General features: G+C 34.4%; 1 protein-coding gene, 1 long non-coding RNA gene and 1 pseudogene across 2 annotated transcripts; 1 reads left to right on the forward strand and 2 right to left on the reverse strand.

Moving 5' to 3' along the window:
* Positions 1-137: 137 nt before the first annotated feature.
* LOC112484631 lies at positions 138-253 on the reverse strand (annotated as a pseudogene).
* A 5,305-nt stretch (positions 254-5,558) lies between these two features.
* LOC112484615 lies at positions 5,559-6,060 on the reverse strand. The gene is made up of 2 exons (XR_003048088.1): positions 5,919-6,060; positions 5,559-5,796 (listed from the first exon to the last, which is right to left on the reverse strand). It is a non-coding gene; the product is annotated as an uncharacterized LOC112484615 (long non-coding RNA).
* Positions 6,061-6,150: 90 nt separating this feature from the next.
* PLK4 (polo like kinase 4) lies at positions 6,151-23,187 on the forward strand. The gene is made up of 16 exons (XM_006917761.2): positions 6,151-6,448; positions 7,092-7,187; positions 7,906-8,001; positions 8,098-8,212; positions 10,838-11,858; positions 12,565-12,662; positions 14,400-14,767; positions 15,604-15,708; positions 16,093-16,195; positions 17,293-17,442; positions 18,451-18,584; positions 18,677-18,768; positions 18,930-19,074; positions 19,829-19,969; positions 21,261-21,367; positions 22,558-23,187. The coding sequence occupies exons 1-16, from the start codon at positions 6,419-6,421 to the stop codon at positions 22,658-22,660; spliced, it is 2,904 nt and encodes a 967-aa protein (XP_006917823.1). The 5' UTR covers positions 6,151-6,418; the 3' UTR covers positions 22,661-23,187.
* The last annotated feature ends 293 nt before the right edge of the window (positions 23,188-23,480 follow it).

Raw genomic sequence — 23,480 nt, forward strand, 5'->3', positions numbered from 1 at the left:
CATTGGAGGTTTAATTTTCACATATTGAACTTCACTGACTTGATGGTGGTTTGTGGACAGGTCAACAGAGTCATTTACAGAAATGTGCTTGGCAATGGTGGTTTTTTGTTTTTCTTTTAATCTTTTTTTTTCTCTTTCGCCTACAGCTCCTGGTCTTCCTAGGTGGTCTCCCATCCAAGTACTAGCCAGGCCAGACCCTTAGCTTCCGAGATCAGACAAGATCGGGCGTATTCAGGGTGGCATGGCCATAGACCAATGATGGTTTTAATTGAGTAAATTGGCAATTTTTTCAACCCCTCTGATGCTGCTGATTTGAAAACTAAAATACAGTTGACTTTTGAACAACATGAGAGTTTGGAGCACTGCCCCCCCGCCAACCCCGCACATTTAAAAATCTGCATCAGCTTAACTAGAGTGGTCCCTTAGTATCCATGGGTGATTGGTTCCATGACACCTTGCGGATACCAAAATCCAAAGATGCTCAAGTCCGTTATTTAAAACAGGGTACAACAGTGCATACATTCAGCTCTCTGCATCAGAGGATTCTCAACTACAGATCAAAAATACTGTTTTGATAGACATTTATTTGAATCTGAGGATGCAAAACCTGGGGATGTGGAGGGCCAACTCTATACATTTATTGAAAAAAAAAAACAAAACCAAAAAACGTGTTGTTCAAGGGTCAACTGCAGTAGTTTGCTAATTTTGGAAACGTAATCAGAGAATAACAGCTTGATGTTGGAAGACACCTAGGGATAAATGAATTTGAAGACTAGATATTTTCAGTAGGCAAAAGGGAGCTCCCTGCCCCAAAGTCTCATAACAGCTCCTTTGACAAAAATATGTCAAATAGCTTAGCATATTGGGATAAGAAAACGATTGAGTTTCCCCTGGTCTAGGTTAGAGCTTTTGGTGCTTATCTTCTAGGAGTTGAACAACTTGTGAGAATTTGAAAGATGATGGATCCTCCCTCCAAAAAAATGTTTAAATCCTCATGTACTTTAAACTTTCCAGTGAAATGCAGTTAAAGTCTAGAAGGCTGAACAAATGGCAGTCCATTTCTATTCATCTTATCCTGAATTTGGGAGAATGGGAGAGGATTTTGTGGATTTTTTTTAAACTTCACTCTCTAATAATTAAATAGGAAAGAGATGATAACTTTCCAGAGGTGAAGGAGAAATGTCTGTTGATTGTAAATACCTCCTAATACTTTATCCTCAAAAATCCCTCCTTTTAAAAGGTAAAAAAAAATAAATAAGTTCAAGATGGTTCACAAAGCCTGGAAATGCCAGAAGGCAAGTTGAAACGTTTGTGTTGAGCAACACTGCTGCACTATTACATCTGGTCTTCTGTTTAACCTCGCTGTGGTGATAAAGCAGTATAAACTTGAAAGGATTTGTATAATGGTTTTAGAGATAGCAAGGATCAAGTTAAAGGTTAATAAACAGGAGATTATTTTTAGTAAAGAAAGTGAACCTTGTTGAAGACAAAGGAAAGAACAAACAAATCACACAAAAGAATAGAAATCCAAATATCAGTAGTTAAATTTAAGTACCATAAACTTGCCAGTATAAAAACTATATGGTGTCTACAAGAAGACACTTGTTAGACATAATGATGTAATAGTTTAAATTGATAGGAAAAAAATGCCAGTAAAATGCCAATCAAAAGAGAAGTTGTGAAACTATTAATCAGATATATCAATTTTAAGGTAAAAAATAAAGGGAATGTTGGGATAAAATGAGAGCTTTAATAATGATAAATAGAGCAATTTACCAGGAGTATAACAATTCTGAAACGACAGCTTCTAAATACATAAAGCTATTGACAACTTTAAAGAGAGGTTTAGGTCCGCAATAACGGTGATAACTGATAGTAAGTAGTAAGTATATAAAAGTATTGAATGCAATTTTAAAAGCTGCTCTAATAGACTTAATAGACTTATGTAAACTGTCACTCAACTATTAGTTAAAACTTTTTAAAGTACACATGGAATATTTATAAAAACTGATATACCATAAACCACAAAGCAAATATCAATAAATACTAAAGACCATTATACAGATTTTCAGACAACAGTACAATAAGATTACATGTCACCTATAAAGATAGCACAAAAGAAATTCCTTATGCTCATATGGTCAAATTGAAAAATTTCTAGTATGGTGTCAGGTGGGTATTAGATTTATTGGGGTGATCACTTCCTAAGTTATATAAAGGTCTAATCACTATGTTGTACACCTAAAACTAATATAATACTGTATGTCAAGTGTTACTGAAAAAAAAATTTTAAATAAAATTAACTTCCAGGAATGTCAAATTCATATTAAAAACCATATTATTTTTCTCATTGTGGTACATAAGAATGCATATAATAAGTGCTCAGCAATCTTTAAATAAATGAAAGCTGAATATAGGACTTTGTAACATGCAACTGAAGCTCTATTTTAGAAGTCTATATATTTTAACACATATACGTAAAATGAAGATTAAAGATTTAATGACCTAATCATTCCAGCAACAGTAAATAAAGAATTTTTATTTATCAACAAAACCAAGACACCTATCTGAAATTTTTAAAAAGACATGCCTCTAGCAAAGTTGATAAAGGAAAACACATAAGCATTAAAGAAATTGATTTTGAGTCAAAAATCTATCCATAAAAAACATACCGACTCCAGATAGTTTTACAAACATATTCCAGGAATGACTAAGGTCCTTTTTAACCTCAATGTTGCAGAAATTAGGAAAATAACACTTCCTAACTTCTCTTACGAAGCCAGTTTCATATATACTCGATACTATACCTGAAAAGTGTTATGAGGAACATAATTACTTTTCCAAACTCTGTAACAAATACAACAAATAACAAAATTTCTAAATACTAGCAAACTGAATTCATGAATATATTAAAAATAGACTATCAAATTAGTTTTATGCCAAGGATCCAGGAGTTATTTATTGTTAGAAAATTTCATTCCCCACATTAACAGATTAAGAAAAAAAATATATGATTATCTAAACAGATGCCAAAAAAATGATTTGATTGCTCATTTATGATTATTAAAAATGTCAAAACTACTCCCTAGTCCAAGCCACCATCTTTCACCTACGTTACTGTAATAGTGTACTAACTGGTCTCCCTGACATCTGTTCCCCACACAGAACTCAAATTGATCCTTTTACAAGTTGAACAGATCATATGTCACTTTTCTGATTAGAACACTCCATGGATCTCCAGAATTCTCAAAGTAAAACCCAAAGTCCTTACCATGGTCAGCAACGTGCTACGTGACTTGTACCATTAACTCTTTTTATCTAATGTTTTACTATATTCCCCCTTGATCACAAAGCTCCAACACAATAGCCAAAATGAAACAATCTGAAGAGGTCTGTATCAAAGAAATTGAATCCATGAGTTACCTTCCAAAGCAGTACCAGGACCAGATAGCTTCGATGAATTCTAAAGACATTTAAAAAATTATACTACTTGTCTACAATTTCCTTCAGAAGACAGAGGGAAAACTCCTCATTCTGTCAGGTCAGCATTATCTTAATACCAACACCAGACAAAGACATTACAAGAAAACTGCAGCCCAATCTCTCTCATGAACATAGATGCAAAAATACTTAACAAAATATTAGCAAATCAAAGAATATATAAAAAGAATTATACCAACTAGAGTTTATACCAACTATGGCCAACTAGAGTTTTATCCCAGGTATGCAAGTATTTTGGGTCCCTGGGCCTAATTTCCAGTGTGGGGATGTGTGTGGTGGGGTGGGGGTGGGGGGTCTTCTTTACACGTCCAAGCAATGCTCCCATACCATACCAACTGAGTGTCCTACAATTCAACTCAATTCTGGAGATAGCATCTGATTCCACAAGTTGAGGGCTCTGTCCCACAAGACTGTCTCCTACTACTGTAATAGTTGCAAACCCAGGTTGTAAGCTGTGCTTCTTACCTACTGACTATAGATTGGAGGTTCCAATGACCCCCTCCTTGGACTCTAGTAGAAAGTTCAGGTTTTTAGTAGAAAGTTGTTACTGCCTATAATCAGAGTTCCCACAACTCTTTTCTTTGGTTCAATTAATTTGCTAGGGTGGCTCACAGAACTCAGAGGAACATTTTACCAGATCACCACTTTATTATAAAAGATACAATTAAAGAACAGCCAAATGGAAGAGATGCACAGGGCAAGGTATGGGGAAAGGGTGTGCAGCTTTCATGCCTTCTCCAGGTGTGCCACTATCTCCAAATGTCCATGTGTTCAATAACCCAGAAGCTCTCTGAGCCCCATCTGAGATTTTATGAAGGCTTCATTACATAGGCATGATAGATTACATCATTAGCCATTGTCAACTGATTCAACCTCTAGCTCCTCTCCCCCTTCCCAGGAGGTCTGAGTGGTACTGAAAATTCCAACTCTTTAACCACACCAAACTATATAAAAAGAATTACCACAGCCAACTTGAGATTTATCTCATGTATCCAAGTAATAGCATGATTCAGGCAATCAACAGCCATCCTTAGGTGTGCTCCAGGTCATAAACATAATGAAAGAGACACTTAAGTTCTCATCACTTAGGAAATTTCAAGGGTTTGGGAAGCTGTGAGCCAGGAATTTTGGACAAAGGCCAAATAAATGAGAAATCTGAATATACTTTGCTTGTCTGAATGACCAAATATATATTTCTTAGAAATCACAGTATCAAAGTCCACCCCCTGGTCTTCAAACACAGATCACTTAGAGAAAAACATATAAGTCAAAATATACTGGCATATTACTAGAATCTCATTCAGTCTTTAAACTATCCAGTCCATCTTATGAAAATGTCTCTGAGGGTGAGGCCATTAAGGTTGCAGGCTTCCATTTGATCTTGTCAGGTTCCAAAAGCAGGAGTGGTCTCAGTAATACATGGTTTCACCCTTTTGAGCATCTGGAAAATTCAGCTAAGAAATACCACCTCTGGCTCTGAGCCTCTTTCTCGATGTTGATGTATTCCTGGATTTTCTTCATTCTATAACCCATTTATTCATTCCCTTGCCTTCAGCTACTGTTCCCCTTCTCTCCAAACTTTTCCTCCTTTGGAAGGGACATTAGGTCTGGCCACTGTGTTGGTCTCCAGTGCGGTCAGCAATACTCATCTAGCAAGTTCTCCCCCACACTGCATTCTTCTTCACATTGGATAAAGTTACATAGATGCGGAAGCAATGGGCTATATAGACCATTAGGCATACCCGATATTAATGGAATAAATGATAAATACTTTCCGCCCAAAAAAACCATAAATGATAACAGTGAATTATAGGGGCTTCAGAAAAGTCAATAGCAAAAGCAAGTCTAATTGGAAGACTGGACTCTGGAACCATCTGTTCAAGCATGATAACATTTAACCTTTAAGGAATGGTTTCAGAAATGAAGGGGGAAAATTGACTTTTCTCTGAACAGTTTTTTTACGGCCTGTAGGTAGACAACCTTAAGTAAACTTGATATATCCATTAATGGAGAGGGGAAAAGTTCGATTTAGAAACGAAAGATCTGAGATTGTGAAGTAGTTCTCAGTTTGCTTTATATCCTTACTGAGCATCACACTTTTCTCACCTGCAGAAAGTGGATCGGCCCGCCCTGATGGAGGTCTCTATTGATCAATACATACATGTCATTACTGTGTGACATCTCTTAAATGTAAGTTATACAAATGGCGTTATTATACTTGAGAGGCATTTGTCAAAATAAAGAATGGAGTTCATCTTCTTAAAGCACAGTACACATTCATTACAGTTCTGAAAACTAGGGAGTAAACATACAGGTGGAAAGGGCGTTAAGCCAGGTAACAGACCCCCCCTCCCCGCCCCGTGCCGTCCTGTCACGTTCAAACACTTGATATTTTAAAATCGTTTCAAACCCCTTACAGAATCAAAAGTTGTTTTTCAGACCGTCCAGGAAGTAAGTAACGGATCAGGTGACAATATCTCACAGTTCACGTTGGCTCTTCTATCCACGGCGCGCGGGCCTCCTCAAAGCTGAGGCGCTGACACTTGCCACTCGAGCTGCAGCCGCCAGGGCACTTCCGGTCCCGAGGCCCGGAAACTGCGGAGGGCCGCCGAGGAGAGCCTGCCACGCATGCGCGCCCGGGCGCAGCCTCTCCGCAGCCACCCGTCTCGTTACGTCACCGCCAGCCTGGCTGGGACGGCAACCGGCGGGAGTTTTCAAAATGGGAGCGCGGAGGCGCCGCCCAGGCTTCGGAAGATACCCGGGAGACATTTCGGTGGTTGTGCCGTCGTCGCCGGGAGCGGCGGCCTAGAGAGCGGAGCCTGATGGGCGCCAAGAACGGCTGGCTGCTTGGAGCGCTGCCTCGAAGGGACTGCGTGAAGGGAGCTGATCCGGGGAGCCCAGGCCGGAGCCTGGAAATATGGCGACTTGCATTGGGGAGAAGATCGAGGTGAACAGACTCAGCCGTCCTCAGCGGGGCGGGTGGGAGTCGGAGTGGCGCGAGTCAGGACTGCTGCGGGAAGGGGACCCGGCGAAGCTAACGGCTGTGGGGCGGGCGCCGAGGTGCTTTGGGAGGGTCTCAACCGCCGGGGGCCCGGCTGTTTGGGGGCGGAGCGTCCCGTCCCTGGAGACTGGGGGTGGCAGGACAGGTGAGTCTCTCTCGGCCCCACCCTCTTGTCCCTAGACACCACAGCTTCGTGTCTGGGATCCCGCCGCAGCTACCGCGCTAAGCAGGGCATCTCCAAGGGGATGGCGGTTACCTCAAGCGGGAGCTGTGGCGGGACCTCGGCCAGACCCTTGGCTCCCAGGAGGTGGCTAGAGGTGGAAGGAGGGTGCGGAGGCTGCACTGAGGTTGAGGTACCAAATCATTAGGCTGCTGTATCTGGAGCCGAGCCTGGAAGCTCAGGGAGCCCCGCAAGGCGTCAAGATGCTTTCCACTCCAGACACCTGCTGTATCGAGGTGTAATACCTGCTTGAATTTTAAATGCAAATTCCCCTTTCGATCCATTTTATCTTCATTTTCCAGCTCCCTCCTATCTTTCTTGTATACTGCTGTGAGTCATCACACATATTCTCTAATTTTAACTTTTAAGGATTTTAAAGTTGGAAATCTGCTTGGTAAAGGATCCTTTGCTGGTGTCTACAGAGCTGAGTCCATTCACACTGGTCTGGAAGTTGCAATCAAAATGGTAAGACTATATTAATCAACTTCGCACCTCTCCTTTGTAAAGAACTAGAGAGGTGTGATACTTGAGATGTCAGAAACTCCTTACCTATCTGCCTTTTCTTTAATTATGCTCTAAAGATCCCATTGCTTAGGCAGAAGACAGTAGATCCCAAGTCCAGCAGTTGAACTTACAGATATCTTAGGAGAGGTTTGACCATGTTTAAATAAGTGTTTTATCTTCATCAATTTTCAGTGGACCTGGTAGCTGTCCTAATTATACATACTTGGAGTAATTGATAGTAATCAAAGGGAAAATATGATTTGTTTATAAGAATACATTTGTGCATAGTTCTGCATTACACTGCAACAATCTAAAATACTATTCTTGATTGTTAGAACTCAGTGTAATAGCAATAACAAGCAATTAAGAATCACTTATCTAAATCAAGGGAAGGGAAGGGAAGGGAAGGTTTTTTTTAAGGACTTTGCCACGAAATTTTTGTTGTTATAAGAATGATAGTCAAACGATTAAATTCTTTAAATTGGGAGAAGGTATTAGGATGCATTGGGATGTCCTCTCTGCTAACTGCGTGGGGAAAACTAAGTAAATTGATCTCATAAAGAAGTAGATAAAAATACTTCAGAATATTTTAAAGTATACTTTCTTTTTAAAGTTAACTTTTGACAACTTCACATTTGAAAATTTATTATCAACATTTAAACCTCTCATGTTACTTTAGATAGATAAGAAAGCCATGTACAAAGCTGGAATGGTACAGAGAGTTCAGAATGAGGTAAAAATACATTGCCAATTGAAACATCCTTCTATCTTGGAGGTAAGATGCAAATTTTATTTAAAAAAATTTTTTTAAGTGGCCAAGGACATTGAATTTTTTGTGTATTATAATTTATTATGCTCTTTTACATTTCAGCTGTATAACTACTTTGAAGATAACAATTATGTTTACTTAGTATTAGAAATGTGCCATAATGGAGAAATGAACAGGTATCTAAAGAACAGAAGGAAACCATTTTCAGAAAATGAAGGTAGGCTCCTTTTTTTCTTTCTTTCTTTCTTTCTTTCTTTCTTTCTTTCTTTCTTTCTTTCTTTCTTTCTTTCTTTCTTTCTTTCTCTTTTTTTTTTGAAGATATATATTTTACTTTATGTAGTTTTGAAAAATATTCTATTGTAATAATTAGTAAAACCATTTTAATTATTACTTTGAGCTATAAAAGGCAGTCTCCCCCCTCACAAATTATAAGAGGTATTAATTCCTATAAATAATGCAAGCATTACAGAAGTAAAGTAAAAGGAGAAATTTTTATTCATTTTTCCCCAAAACCACATTTTAACTTAAATCATTGGTTCCAATTTAGTGTGTACCCTTTTAAATTTAGAAAAAGCTTTTTAGAATGTTATTGATGACAATGTAAGTTTCTAAGTCAAACACAAATAACTATTGAAACCATTTATAATAGAAAATATCAATTATAAATAGAGCAATATAATGAGCCCCCATGAACTTAAAGCACTCAGTTTTCAAAACTATCAACTCAAGGTCAAGTTGTTTCATTTGTATCCTTCTATTGCTCTTAGTTTCCCAGAGTATTTTGAAGAAAATTAGAGACTTCTTTTTATATAGAGATTTTGGTATGCATCTTTAAAAGATGCAGACTTAAAAAAAAAACCCATAACCACAAAGTCATTGTCATACCTAATAATTCCTTACTATCAAATACATAGTCAGGGATGTGGTTTCATAGTGTAGTAGTTAGAACGTCTGTTTTATATGCAGAAGGTCCTGGGTTCGTGCCCCAGTGGAGCCACGGTCCAAGGTCTGTGGCCATGCCACCCATAATAAGCCCCACGTATGATCTTGGAAGCTAAGCAGGGTCGAGCCTGGTTAGTACTTGGATGGGAGACCACCTAGGAAGACCAGGTGCTATAGGCATAAATAATAATAAATAATTTAAAATAAAACACATAGTTTCAACCTCCCTAATTTCTTATAAATAACTTTTTACAGTTCAGATAAGGCTCAAGTCCATGCATCATCTTACAAACAATTTTTTTCAAATTATCTTACCTCGATAACTAAGATTGCAGATAAGCTAAGAAAGGTGGTTACTGATAGGCTTTCTGTACATTTGAATCTATATAACCCATTTGGAAAACAATTTGGTTATATACATTAAGTTATGGAAATGTTCATATTCTTTGACTAAAAATAAAGACATAATACAAATTGGAAATAAATCCATACAAATATTAATGCAGATTACTGCATTTTTCATAATACTATTTAATAGTAAGGCCTTTTTTTTTTTTAATTGGTGACATTGGTTAATGAAATCCAGTAAGTTTCAAGTATACAATTCAGCAGGGATATATATTGTGTTGCATGTCCACCACCCATAGTTAGATTTCTTTCTGTCACCACATATTTGACCCTTTCTACCCTACCTACCTCTCCACTCCCCAGTAAGGCCTTAAGACAAAACCTGCAAAATTTGCAGAAGGAAAATAATTATTAATTTAATTAAAATTAAGAATGTATATGACAAGAGATACTGTCAAGAAATTTAAAAGACAGATAGGAAGAACATATTTGTAAAAATATGGCTGGCAAATTAATATTAAAAATGTAAGTTATGCCTAAAATGAAAAAGATAATTGAGTAGGAAAATGGGCAAGGGGATATAAGCAGACTATTCATAGAAGAGAAAGTGTACCTCGTTAATAAACCTGAAAAGAGGTTCACACTCAATTGTAGTCATAAGAATGCCAACTAAAATGAGTACCATTTTTGTATTCATAGATTGAGACTACCTAATATTAACAAGGATGCACATGAAAATACAGCTTTTTAGAAAGCAATTTGGCAACACATTAAAATACTGAGTTTTATCCTTCAACCCAGTGATCCTGCTTCTTGAATTTACTATAGAGAAGCACCCCATAATATACACAAGAAAACAAGCACATACAAGAATGTTTATTGGTCTGTTTTTTTGTAATCTTGAAGTACCAGAAATGACCCAAATTTTCATACAATAGCAATTAAATAAAATGGAGATCTGGACATAGAAATATCTCCAAGAAATATTGGGAGGTGAGGAGTAATGAAACTATGGTTTTATACTTTTTTATATAAAATGCATTTATTACAACATTTCTGTAGATTTAAATGTATGTAAGCACACAGAAGAAAAGTATAAAAGAATATGTACAAATTCTTAATAGTGATTGCTTTTTGAGATGGTTTGAGGGGACAACAGAGGAACTTTACCTTGGTTATTTTAACAATTAGAATGTATTTATGAATTATTTGTTCAATTATAAATATGTTTTCTTGATTGCTAGGGACTTCTGGTCACCATGATTACTCTAGTCACTTCCAATTGCTAATAAAATTAAGCTTCTCTTAACAATAGGTAGAAAACTCATCAATTGGAAAGGACAAAGATTGAATAAAAGGAGTACCTAGTTATCTTAAAGGGAATTAAAGAATATTATGAAATTATCAGCATGGTATTTGGTTGGTAAAGCTAAGCTGCAAGCCAGTGTTCTAAATTTAATACTGTGGCATGTGTACTTGAGTTTCATAATGTATTCTAAATACTATTCCAGATTTTCTAAATTGTAAGATTTATTTTTTTGCATTCTCACAGCTCGACACTTCATGCACCAGATCATCACAGGAATGCTGTATCTCCATTCTCATGGTATATTACACCGGGACCTCACTCTTTCTAACCTCTTACTCACGCGTAACATGAACATCAAGATTGCTGATTTTGGGCTGGCAACTCAATTGAAAATGCCACATGAAAAGCACTATACATTATGTGGAACTCCTAATTACATTTCACCAGAAATTGCAACTCGAAGTGCACATGGACTTGAATCTGATATTTGGTCCTTGGGCTGTATGTTTTATACGTTACTTATTGGGAGACCACCTTTTGACACTGACACAGTGAAGAACACATTAAATAAAGTAGTATTGGCAGACTACGAAATGCCAACTTTTTTGTCAAGAGAAGCCAAAGACCTTATTCATCAGTTACTTCGTAGAAATCCAGCAGATCGTTTAAGTCTGTCTTCAGTATTAGACCATCCTTTTATGTCCCGAAATTCTTCAACAAAAAGTAAAGATTTAGGAACTGTAGAAGATTCAATTGATAGTGGACACGCCACAATATCTACTGCAATTACGGCTTCTTCCAGTACCAGTATAAGTGGTAGTTTATTTGACAGAAGAAGACTTTTGATTGGTCAGCCACTCCCGAATAAAATGACTGTATTTCCAAAGAACAAAAATTCAAGTGATTTTTCTTCTTTAGAAGATGGAAGCGGTGTTTATACTCAGTGGGGAAATCAAGAACAGGAAACCAGTAATAGTGGAAGGGGAAGAGTAATCCAAGATGCAGAAGAAAGACCACATTCTCGATACCTTCGTAGAGCCCATTCCTCTGATAGATCTGGCACTTCTACTAGTCAATCTCGAGCGAACACATATGCAATGGAACGATGTCACTCAGCTGAAATGCTTTCCAAATCCAAAAGATCAGATGAAAATGAAGAAAGATACTCACCCACAAACAGCAATGTCAATATTTTTCACTTCTTTAAAGAAAAGACAGCTAATAATTCTGGATCTTTTGAAAGGCCTGATAACGATCAAGCACAGTAAGAATAATTCTATCAAATGCATTTTACTTTTTTGATAAACAGTCTATTAGCACAATATGATGCTACCTCTAAATAAGGGGTTTACCTTTTTCTAATGTCAGGTAGTCTTTGGGCACTTCTTAACTTTATGATTTCTATGTCTTAAAAGGAAGAGAATCACAATGATGATTTTAAATTGTCGTTAAGAATATCTTAATATGTGTGTATGTGCTCACAAATGTGTTTGTAGAATATTTGGGGATTTTTAGTTTCTTTTTTTTTATATGAAGCAGGTCTCCAGGGCAAAATATGATATTAAACATGTTTTGTCTTTAATGAACTCTAATAGTTACTGTAAACATACATATGTAAAGAAAGAAGCTGAGCCTAAGTGATGAGTAATCATATTGACTGCTTTTCACATGAAACCTAATCTTTTAGTGATCGTAGTGTATGTGTTTTTCTGATCTTTGATTTTTATGCTTAAATTATAAGAGGGCCGTAACCATAAGCATTGTCACAGTGCCATGGGCATTTTGGCATGAGAGTTTAGCTTCTTAGGGACAACTTAGTTATGCAAATATTGATTTCTGTAGTTACTTTAAAATTTTCAGATATTTAAATAAGACATCGCCCTTTTAAAGTATTTTTATCTTAAAAAGTTATTTCCTGATAATTTTATTTTACAGGAATTTAAAAAAAAAATTGTTTTTGATCTGTTTAGCTCCAGTCATCGTCCAGGAAAAATTCCTTTTCCACTTCCAGACCAGACATCTCAGGCTGAAATGGTGCAACAGTGGTTTGGGAATTTGCAAATCAATGGTGAGTTTTAATGGGCTGCTTAATAAAAATAAATGACTTAGCAAGCATTCACCTTTTCTGTTTGGGTTTTCTTTAAAAAATAATGCACATTCAATAAACTATGTTGTAATAATAGTAATAATTGTTAACAAATTTTGAGTATTTACCATGTTAACCACTGTCCTTCATGCTTACCATATATTATTCTCATAAAAAACGTAAAAGGACGATACTATTGTTAGCCTTATCTTTGGAAGGATGAGAAAACTGTGGTGCACAGGGCATAATTTGCCACGCTACACTGCCCTTAGGAGCCAGGAAATAGGAGCCAGGATTCCAACCCCAGCAGTCTGGCTCAGAGACTTTACTTTTAACCCCTGTGTTCTTGAAGCTTCTCTCTAATAAGCATCTACTATCAGTGCCTATGAAATAAAAGATGGTTGACCTTATTTGTAAGTAGAAGCTTATGTGGACATCATGGTTTACCAGTGGGACCTCACACTAAAGTATTAAACAGCTGTCATGCAAGTCATTATTTTATTTGTACAGAGGGAGTTTGAAAGTTAAAACATTTCTCATTAATTAACTCGACAGATCCACAGAAGGTAGGTTGGAAAATAATGATGCAATAAAGAGAGAATAAAAAAGAAACATATGGAGAGGAGGAGATCATTTTTTACTGAGGATTATATTACCTCACACAAAGAGTGCATAATATGGCTATAATTTAAGCAGAGTTGTTATGTCATCTCAAGAGTCTGTTCTTTCTATTTTTTTAAATGTATATTATTTTCAAGAGCCCAAGAGAATTAATTTTTTTCATGTATACTTGTTGAAGATGATAATTCAATTTATATTTTTAAAATATAAAACAGTCTATAGTTTACTTGATGTGCTTAATCTTGTATTTAACGTATTGTGTTTATTCATTTATTTGATAGCATAGATATATCTGAGATGGAGAAATAATGTTTATAATAATCTAATAGTTCTGCTGCAATTTTAGAGTATAATATTTGATATAAAGTATTTCTGTCTTAGGAATAGAGGGGGAAACACGAAAAAGTCATTTAAAGGAAAAATTGCAATTTTTAGAGTCTAGCATTTATTTTGAAAATTTGTCTTACTGCATTTTATATAGTTTAATCATTTTGACTTTAAAAAAAATTTCCATGTGAACATTAAAACCAGATAAAATCTAAAAGGGTAAAGATCAATAAGAACTTTTTTTAAAAATTAACATGGCTTCAAATACATTTGTAATAAATATTAATAATAATATTGAAGCTATTTCATATAGTGTTTTTTGCTTTTAGTTGCGTATTTTGTAAATAAGGATGGTATATACCTTAGCATAAAGAGAATAAATTTACAATTATGTAGAATGATTACCTGGGAAATCTTGTCATCTATGTATTTGTTAAACATTTGTTGCAGCATTGGCAGTTGCTTGTTTTAGAATTAGTAGGTGACTAGTTTTGCCTTGATTGAAAAATTAATTTGATATTAATATCTTTTCTTATGCTTAAGAATATTGAATATATTCCTTTGCAGTCTGGCTTAAAATGTCCTTGAAAAATCGCTTTTATTATGTCATATCTTAAACTGCTTATTAGAAAAATTATGAGCTTTTTTTAAACTAGATTTCTTTTGTTCCTCAAAAAAAAAAACAATATTATAAAGCAATATGACATTGCTCTGTGTGGACTTGGCTTTTTAATTATTCCACGCAATTACTTTCTTCTTTGTGTATTACAGCTCATTTAAAAGAAACTACTGAGCACAACAGCATTAGCCCAAACAGAGACTTCCAGGGCCATCTGGATTTGCAGGATGAGCCAAGAAATGCCTGGACTGATAGAAGAGCCAAAAAGAGCCCTGATGCTTCTGATAATGCGCATTCTGCAAAACAGCTAAATACCATGAAATACATGACTGCATTTCATAGTAAACCTGACATAATTCAACAAGAATCAATTTTTGGCTTAGAACCTCTTTCTGAACAAAGCAAGACGAGGGGTGTGGAGCCACCATTAGGTTTTCAGAAACATACATTACGAAGCATTACATCTCCTTTGACAGCTTATAGGTTAAAACCAATCAGACAGAAAACCAAGAAGGCTGTGGTATGTCTTATTATTTTTCAAAACTATTATGTGACCTTTTCTTGAGTAAAATGGTATCTGGTATCAAATATAGTGTTTTTTTAGTTTCCTCTAATGTCCTTGTACTTTTGACATGTACATAGTAAGCTCATTTAAAAGAGAAGAGACTGGATGCTGATGGAAAAATGGCTGTTTCTATCTGGCTGCTTTAAAAATGGTGAATCGATGCTGGTAACTTTTGAATTTTAAATTATTGATGATGAACGACATTTAAAAATAATACTGGCCAAATACTGTGTTAAATATTACTTTATTCACAGTTTCAATCACTAAATTAATAATAACACTTTTGCTTTTGTTTTGACATATAATCCAGTCTCAAATCAACAAGATCAACTAGAAAATTAACTTTCTCTAAACATATGAACCTATTCAAGGAAAATGAGTATGCATAAAGTTAAGTTTAGAGTTTAAAATGTCATGTGAGACTAGGGAATGGCGATTTTTATTTTTTAATTCCGTCTTCATCCTGTTTTCCTTTGTTTTCCATTTCACCCAGTCTTGCCTTTTTTTGGCATACTATTGTCTTTTCAAAGTCCTTATTCTCCACCCTACCTTCTGCTCCCTTTCTGCTCACAGGTTATTATTTCACGCTTCATTATACCTTCTTACCTTTGCTCCTTATGTTTCACAGTTGTGCTCAAATACACCTCTGGTCCCGACAGTTGCAGTGAAGCAGCTATTTTATTTTACTTTAATTTTTATTTTTGCCATGGTTAAGTACTTTTCTCTTAAGTATTATATATGTCAAAGCTGTTCTAGTAAAGAGAATTGATTTTAATTGCTTTTTTTTTTAGGTGAGCATACTAGATTCAGAGGACGTATGTGTGGAACTTCTAAAGGAGCATGCATCTCAAGAATATGTGAAAGAAGTTCTTCAAATATCTAGTGATGGAAATATGGTAATGTGGATTTACTTTATTATCTTGCAACTACATCAGTTAAGCATTTAGTCTTCCAATTCATTTTATAACGATGAAGGTATCTTTCAAATTTTTAAAAATCAGTTTTCCTGGTAATGATAGCGTCTGGAATTTAAAAACTAAAATAGCATATACTACATATATTTAAGTAAATTAGTTTGGGTTTAACAATAGTTATAACTAGTAATAAAATCTCAACTTCAGGCTTAAGGTTAAGGAGCAAAAACTTACTTTTAGAGTATATTTAGCATTTACAAAAGTAGTATTTAATATTACTTGTGAGCTCATTTCATAATTTAGTAAGAAAATACAGTGCTTAACTTAATGGCATATAATTAGAATTCTTAAATTTTTTTTTGGCAGATCACTATTTATTATCCAAATGATGGAAGAGGTTTTCCTCTTGCTGATAGACCACCCCCACCTACTGACAACATCAGTAGATACAGCTTTGACAATTTACCAGGTATATAAATTTTCCAGGAAATACATTTATATAATGGACTTATATATATGTATAAACTCTATATATGTGGTTATCACAGGTTGTAAATATCTTGACTTCTGTCAGGCTGCAGGTCATGCTCTTGTATTAATATCTGGTGAGATGGCATATACCTTACTACTGCAATGTTTATTTATATTCTGTGTTATAATGGCAAAAACTAACTCTGGGATATTTGTCATATATCAAACAAATATAATTTGTATTCTTGTTTAGTGACCTTGTCTAGAATCATGTTAAAAATTCAACATGAATTATCTAGTTTTTGATTTTTTTAAAATATTTTTTAAATTTCCCCCTCCATCTCCCCCCAAGTTTTTGATTCTTGAAATCATTACTGTGCTACACAGATGGTCATTTATAATTGTGGTTAAGCAAATTTGACTCTCAGTTCAGCTTTTAGATATTATGGATTAGGGAATTAAGTACTGAATAATAAGGCTTCTCTGAGGTGACACTTAGAAACAAACAAGAAAATCTATGTAATTTAACCCTATTAGAAATCAAAACAGGTAAACAAGACCGTTAAATAATGTAAATGACCATAGTTAAATATCATAAATGATCATAGTTACAGGGAACTGCAAAACTTTACTTGTGTAAGTTAGGACCATAAAACTGTGCTTTATTAACATATAAAAAGAGCTATATTTCTTTTTATAAGAGTCACTTTGTTTTGATAGCTCAAGTAGAAATCTTTTCATTTCACTTGTAAAACTTTCCTGGAATTATTAACTTGCTTATAATAAGGAGGTGATTCAAAGAAAGATTTTTTAAGTAGTCATAACATTAGTCATCAGATTTTATTATATATTTCCTGGGAATTTTATTTTATTGTCTTTAGTTTTCAGGCTTTTTTTTTTTTTTTTTTTTTTTTTTAAGTTTTTTTAGTTACAGACTTACATATCTAAAATATTTTTGTTGGTCATGGGATTACTAACCTATCAACTTGAAATTTTGAAGAAGAGGAGAAATAAATATTAAATTTTCATGAGATTTATATTAAGTCAACACTTTATTCCCTTAAATAAATATTTTTTTTTTCTTTTCCCCTCTAGAAAAGTACTGGCGAAAATATCAGTATGCTTCCAGATTTGTACAGCTTGTAAGATCTAAGTCTCCCAAAATCACTTATTTTACAAGATATGCTAAATGTGTCTTGATGGAAAATTCCCCTGGTGCTGATTTTGAGGTTTGGTTTTATGATGGTAAGTGCCATTTTAAAATGGTAATTTTTTTAGTCTACGGCCATGCTATCCTGAAGAAGCTCAATCCTGTCTGATCTCAGACCAGGATCGGGCCTGGTTAGTACTTGGATGGGAGGCCACCAAAGAAGACCAGGTGCTGTAGGTGTAAAAAATAAAAAAATAAGAGATTGTAAGCTGACAAGGTCCTTGCAATTTGTGGGGTCAACCAAGAGTTGCCTCACCTAAAAATAAATAATAAATAAATAAACACACAAATAAATAAATAATATGGTAATTTTTTTTCCCCTCTAGATTCAGTAATTTAATTTAGTTTGGTGTTTTGTTTTAATTCCGCATGGCGAGTTTTTAAGAAACACACACACATTTGAGAAACTCAAATGGACATATACCAAATTATGAGAATTATAAATGTGCAAAAGGATAGGGTTGAACCATAGAATTTTGTTTTCTAAATTTATTCTATAAAAGATGATTTATTTTTTAACCCGTAAAACTCCCTCCTTTAAGGTAGGGGTCCCCAACCCCTGGGCCACAGTCTGTTAGGTCTGCGGCCTGTTAGGAACCGGGCTGCACAGCAGGTGAGGGAGCAAAGCTTCATCTGTATTTGCAGCTGCTCCCCAGTGCTAGCATCAACGCCTCAGCCCCACAACAGATCTTCAGGCATGCGATTCTCATAGGAGCACCGGTCCTGGTGCCGAAAAGGTTGGGGAAGACTGCTTTAAGGGACATGTAACACATACAGTCACACAGTTCACATATATTAGCTGTCCTATTGTTTTTGTATGAAAGTGGTGGTTTTTAAAAATATTATGAATATCTCAGACTTGTCAAATATATGCAGGAAAGAAAAATGGATGACCTGTATTTATTGAATACTTTGAGAGCCTTATTTTATTAATGGTCAATAAGTAAATACCATAATCTAGGAGCCGTTATGAACTGGTATGCTAATAAATATAAATGTGGGAATATTTAAAGAAATGATGAATAGTTTTCTTATTTTTTAAGGAGCAAAGATACACAAAACAGAAGCTTTAACTCATGTGATTGAAAAGACTGGGAAATCTTATGCCATAAAAGGTGAAAGTGAAGTTAATAGCTTGAAAGAGGAAATAAAAATGTATATGGACCATGCTAATGAGGTATGTACCTACTTATAGACATTTCATACCAATTAATGGTCACAAATGATATAGGTAGAGTAATGATGGAAAGCACTCTTCTTTTGAAATAGGGCCATCGTATTTGTTTAACACTGGAATCCATAATTTCAGAAGAGGAAAAGAAAAGCGGAAGTGCTCCTTTTTTCCCAATAATCATAGGAAGGTAACTGTTTGAAAACTTTAAACAGGAAAATAGTTTCCTATGGCTAAATGCATAGGAAATGTTTGAAAAAACAGTTTGGTGTTTACATTAGGAACATTGTTTACCTTTCTGTGAATTGAAAGCTTTAAGGGAATATGTTTAGACATTTCTTTCTCCTTCAGAAAACCTAGTTGTACTAGCTCGCCTCAGACCTTGTCACCTCCTTCTGTGGATCCAAACTACCCAATGAGAGAGAGACCATCTTTGAGTAGAATGATCATAAATAGTGCTGCTTCTTCGAAACAGGCACCGATACCTATTCCTTCTGTAAGTAAATGTGTGTCACTTCTGTACTTAAAACTCTTCCATAATTGCCTGATGCCCTTGATATAAAATCAGAACTCCTTACTGTCATCTTTTTACTTCTCCAGCCTCATGCTGAGCTACTTCACCCTACACTTCTGTGCTTGAGCCACAGATGTCTTCTTTTAGTTCTTTAAGTGGGACTCTCACAGCCTTTCCACATGCTGTTCACTCTACCTGGAACTCTTTTTTCCAGCCCCTCAATGGCTAATTCATTTTCATTCTTCAGGTCTCAGTTTAAATGATACCTCAGACAGGCCTAACCTGACCCCTCTGGGAAAAAGCTAAATATATTAAATTATATATATTTTTTTTATTTTTACTTGTAAAATATCATTAACTGCCTTTATATCCATGCCTGGCTCATGGTTAAATAAACGTATCATATTTTTACTCAATAAACTATCATGCCGGACTAGATAACAACATAGCATAAAATTCAACATTAAAGAAGATCTGAATATGTATCTATGTACATGTATGAGTACACACACATACACGTACATATTGTAATTGTACCTATGAAAAATTATACCTTGGGAAAAAGAGAAAGATACCTATCAAAATGAAAAACAGCTTTTTTCCTAATTTTCCATAATCTCATGTTTTAATTTTTAAATTAAAAAAAAATACTTAATGAAAAAAGTCATTTTCTACTTTTTCTGAAGTTGGCTTCTATAAATGCTAAGAGATAATACCTTCCTTTTACTATTTGTAGATGGTTACAAATGAAGGGCTTGGCCTTACCGATGCAGCTTCTGGAACAAACATCCCTTCTGGTAGTCTAAAAGATTGTCTTCCTAAAACAGCACAACTTCTGAAATCTGTTTTTGTGAAAAACGTTGGTTGGGCTACACAGGTGAGAAGTTTTTAGGAAAGTGAATTTTCTCAGTATGAATTTTTTTGGTTTCCACAGTGATTAGACAGTTACATGAAATTATAAACGATTTAAATATTTCTTTTTGCAAGAAAGGTTTTATACCTTTTTTACGTTGGTTATATCATTAATAATTTAAACATTTTTTATTTGTATATAGTTGGAAAACTTCTAGGTATTGATAACAAATTGTCTGCTAGGGCCTAGGTGGCCTATTTTTGCCTTTTGTTTTTTAAGTAGAGATCATCATCATGATTATTTGTTAGGAATTGAGAAATGATGTACATGGTATTTTAAATTTTAGAAACTGTTGAATTTTTTGAGTTTATTCACGCCAAACTGACAAGGTATGCCAGAGATCTCAATTGCTCCAAAGAATTAGAAACTGTAATTTATATTAGAGTAACTTTAATTTGGCAGAAAAGGATTTTTGCATTTGAAAGTCAAGTCTACATTGAGTTTCAAATTTACAGAATTTTCTGTAGGTGTAAGCCAACCTATATGAGTATATTATCTAAAAGCTTGAAGCTTGGGGACTTTTGAGAATATCATATGTAATTTTTACTTACCAGTGAAGTAGAATGCAGCTCAGTCTTTTACAGGTATACCCCTAAAGGGAAGGGAACTCAGCATTTGTTGAATACCTACAATGTGGTGCCATGATTTCACATATATTGTCTCATTAGTCCCCCAAATAAAACTAAAGTTGATGTTACCTCTTTTTAATAGGTTGTAAAAGAACAGCTTATAGTGGTTGATTGACTTGCACAGTACTACTCGTAAGTTGGCAGAATCTGGATTTAAACCCAGAGTCCATGTTGTCTTTTCTGTACTCTTTTTAGAGTGGCACATTGTAAAAATATCATTGAGTGAAAGAACAAGTTTCAAAAGCTAAAATAATAACGTTCTCAGGCAGAAGGGAAATTTTCGTGGCCTGAGGACAGAAAATAGAGGAAAATCCTAATTAAAGAAAGTGTTGCTTTTGTTATTTCCCAAATCTCTTCTTGGTTAGAAATACTATTTGAAAAGACAACTACTCAGATATCTAATGGAAATGAATGAGAAACAGCATTAATCTAGAATTAATGTACTAGCTATTAAAGGGATAATCTGAAGACATGAATTTTCTTGATGCTGCTACCATCACAGCCCCAAATTTGTAGTTACCTTGTTTTTTTTTTTTTTTAATTGTGTTATAAGCCTGTTAAACATGAGCACCTTTTAAGAACCTCAGATCCTCTATAGTAATATTCCATGCTTATTATAATTCTAGTTAACTAGTGGAGCTGTGTGGGTCCAGTTTAATGATGGGTCCCAGTTGGTCGTGCAGGCAGGAGTGTCTTCTATCAGTTACACATCACCAAATGGTCAGACAACTCGGTAAGTTCTTAAAACACTGGCTGAGATTCAGTCTTTTGCTGTGTTTTCTCTGTACATTGAAATAAATGTTTAATAAAGTTTGTTTTCATTTTTGATAATATTCCTATCATTTAAACTGTTAATTATTCTTAGCAGTTTATGTAGTCTTTTTAATGCATTTTTTATGAATATCTACTTGAACACAGGGTAACTGGTATGGATAATCCACTGCAAGTGGTTAGATTCCTTGTAGCCTTGTTATTCCATAGCCTAACTGGGTTGACCCTTTTCAGAAGTAATAGACTTCTAGGTTCAAAGTAATATACCTAAACAATTTGTGTAAAAGAACATAGAAACTAGGAATCTTTTAAGAGATTTTTTTTCCTCAAATGAAAGCCTGTATTCTTTAATGTAATTAATGTTGACATACATTTTTGAATGTGTATGTTCATTCTGTATGGAAGTATGTGCCAGGCATCATGGCAAAACAAGGAATCTGGCAATAGCCAGAATAAGCAATGGTTTGGTGTCTACATTTCAAACCATAACTTACTAAAAAGAGGTAGAGTGCTGATGATGCCAATACCAACATACGTTATGAGAAGTGCTTATTGTAATTACATGAGACAAATATAATTTGTGGATCTCTACCAATTTTTTTGTTAAATATGTATACATATGCAGTGCCGTAATTTAAAGAACTACTCATGAAGTGAGAGGCTTTGTTAAATAAGCTCTTTCAAATGCTCCAGAAAGTGGAAGGATGTAATTATAAAATGGGTGGGCAGAACCCATGTTCAGAAGATGAAAGTTCAGATTTTCTTAGTATGGTCAGTTGGAAATTGTTAACATTTAAATAGAAACATATTCATAATATGTTTAGCTTAGTATTTTCCTTAGATTAGGGTCTTCAGTTTTATGAGGAATCCAGATAGATCTTCAGGTTGCTGTAGACATTTTAAAGCCAGTTCAAGTTTTTTGAGCTAATATTCTTTTTATTATTTAAATACATTTATAAATTGGTTTATTTTGAAAGAAAACAAATTGGGTATGCTTAACTTCATTTAGTTATAAACGATTTGTATAATTTTTCTGAAATACCTCTTGACATTGAAGAATTATTAAAAAGATAATGTGCCTTTTGGTACTCTTATATGAACCAAGAAATTAAGTAATTTTTTATCTTTTTTTTTTTTTTTTGTTTCACTTAGATATGGAGAAAATGAAAAATTACCAGAATACATCAAACAGAAATTACAGTGTCTTTCTTCCATCCTTTTGATGTTTTCTAATCCAACTCTTAGTTTTCACTGATTAAAGCTCCTTTTAGATATATGTTTAATAAATAATGTTTTTCTTGGCTTTCAAGGGAAGTGACTTTTTCTTATTTAAAATAACTTCTTCAGAAAGCCTTTCTATAAAAGAGAATTTTAGTCTACCGTAGCGGATGTATTCTAATGAAAGAACAAAGCAGAATGAAACTTGAATTAATTACAAAATGTAGTGGACATAGATTAAAATGGGACATACCTAACTTTACTCTTAGAACATATACCCCCAAACTTACTGTGTTCATATATTTGTATTGAACAATCTTTTAAAAGCAAAAATATAAATGGTGTGTGGTATATTTGTGCTGTTTTCCCTACTTCTCACCTGTTGAGAATCACAGACAAAACATGCTGAACTTTTGAACATGTAAATAATGTATATTTATGTTATAAGTAACATATGTAAACATGTAAATTTGTTTTATATTTAATTTTGTAGCACCAGTTTCTGATGAAGCATTTCTGCAAATGCATTTTATAAAAAAATAAAGACAGTGCTATGTTACTTTATCTTTTGATTTATTTAAATATTTATCGTAAAATAAGTTACTAGTGAACTTGTTTTTAAATTTTGTTGCCTATTTGTTTCAGAGGAGCCAATTAAATTTTAAAAATTAATTTTGCAAATGATAAATGCATTATTTCTTTACCTGAAAATAAAGTGTATTTTAATGATAAACATTTTAACATTGAAGAACTTAATGCAGTTGATTAACACGATGAAAAAGAATGTTTGATAGTAGGACAGCCATTTCTAATGAAATACTCAAAATGAGAACAGAATGAAGCTATTTAAATATGAT

The sequence above is a fragment of the Pteropus alecto genome, unplaced genomic scaffold, assembly GCF_000325575.1.
Source record: "Pteropus alecto unplaced genomic scaffold, ASM32557v1 scaffold17, whole genome shotgun sequence".
NCBI lineage: Eukaryota > Metazoa > Chordata > Mammalia > Chiroptera > Pteropodidae > Pteropus > Pteropus alecto.

Coding starts and splice junctions, on each gene's coding strand:
- PLK4 (XM_006917761.2), top strand. CDS start 6,419: ATGGCGACTTGCATTGGGGAGAAGATCGAG. Junction 19,970..21,260: donor ACGTTGGTTGGGCTACACAG/GTGAGAAGTTTT, acceptor TTATAATTCTAG/TTAACTAGTGGAGCTGTGTG. Junction 21,368..22,557: donor CCAAATGGTCAGACAACTCG/GTAAGTTCTTAA, acceptor TGTTTCACTTAG/ATATGGAGAAAATGAAAAAT.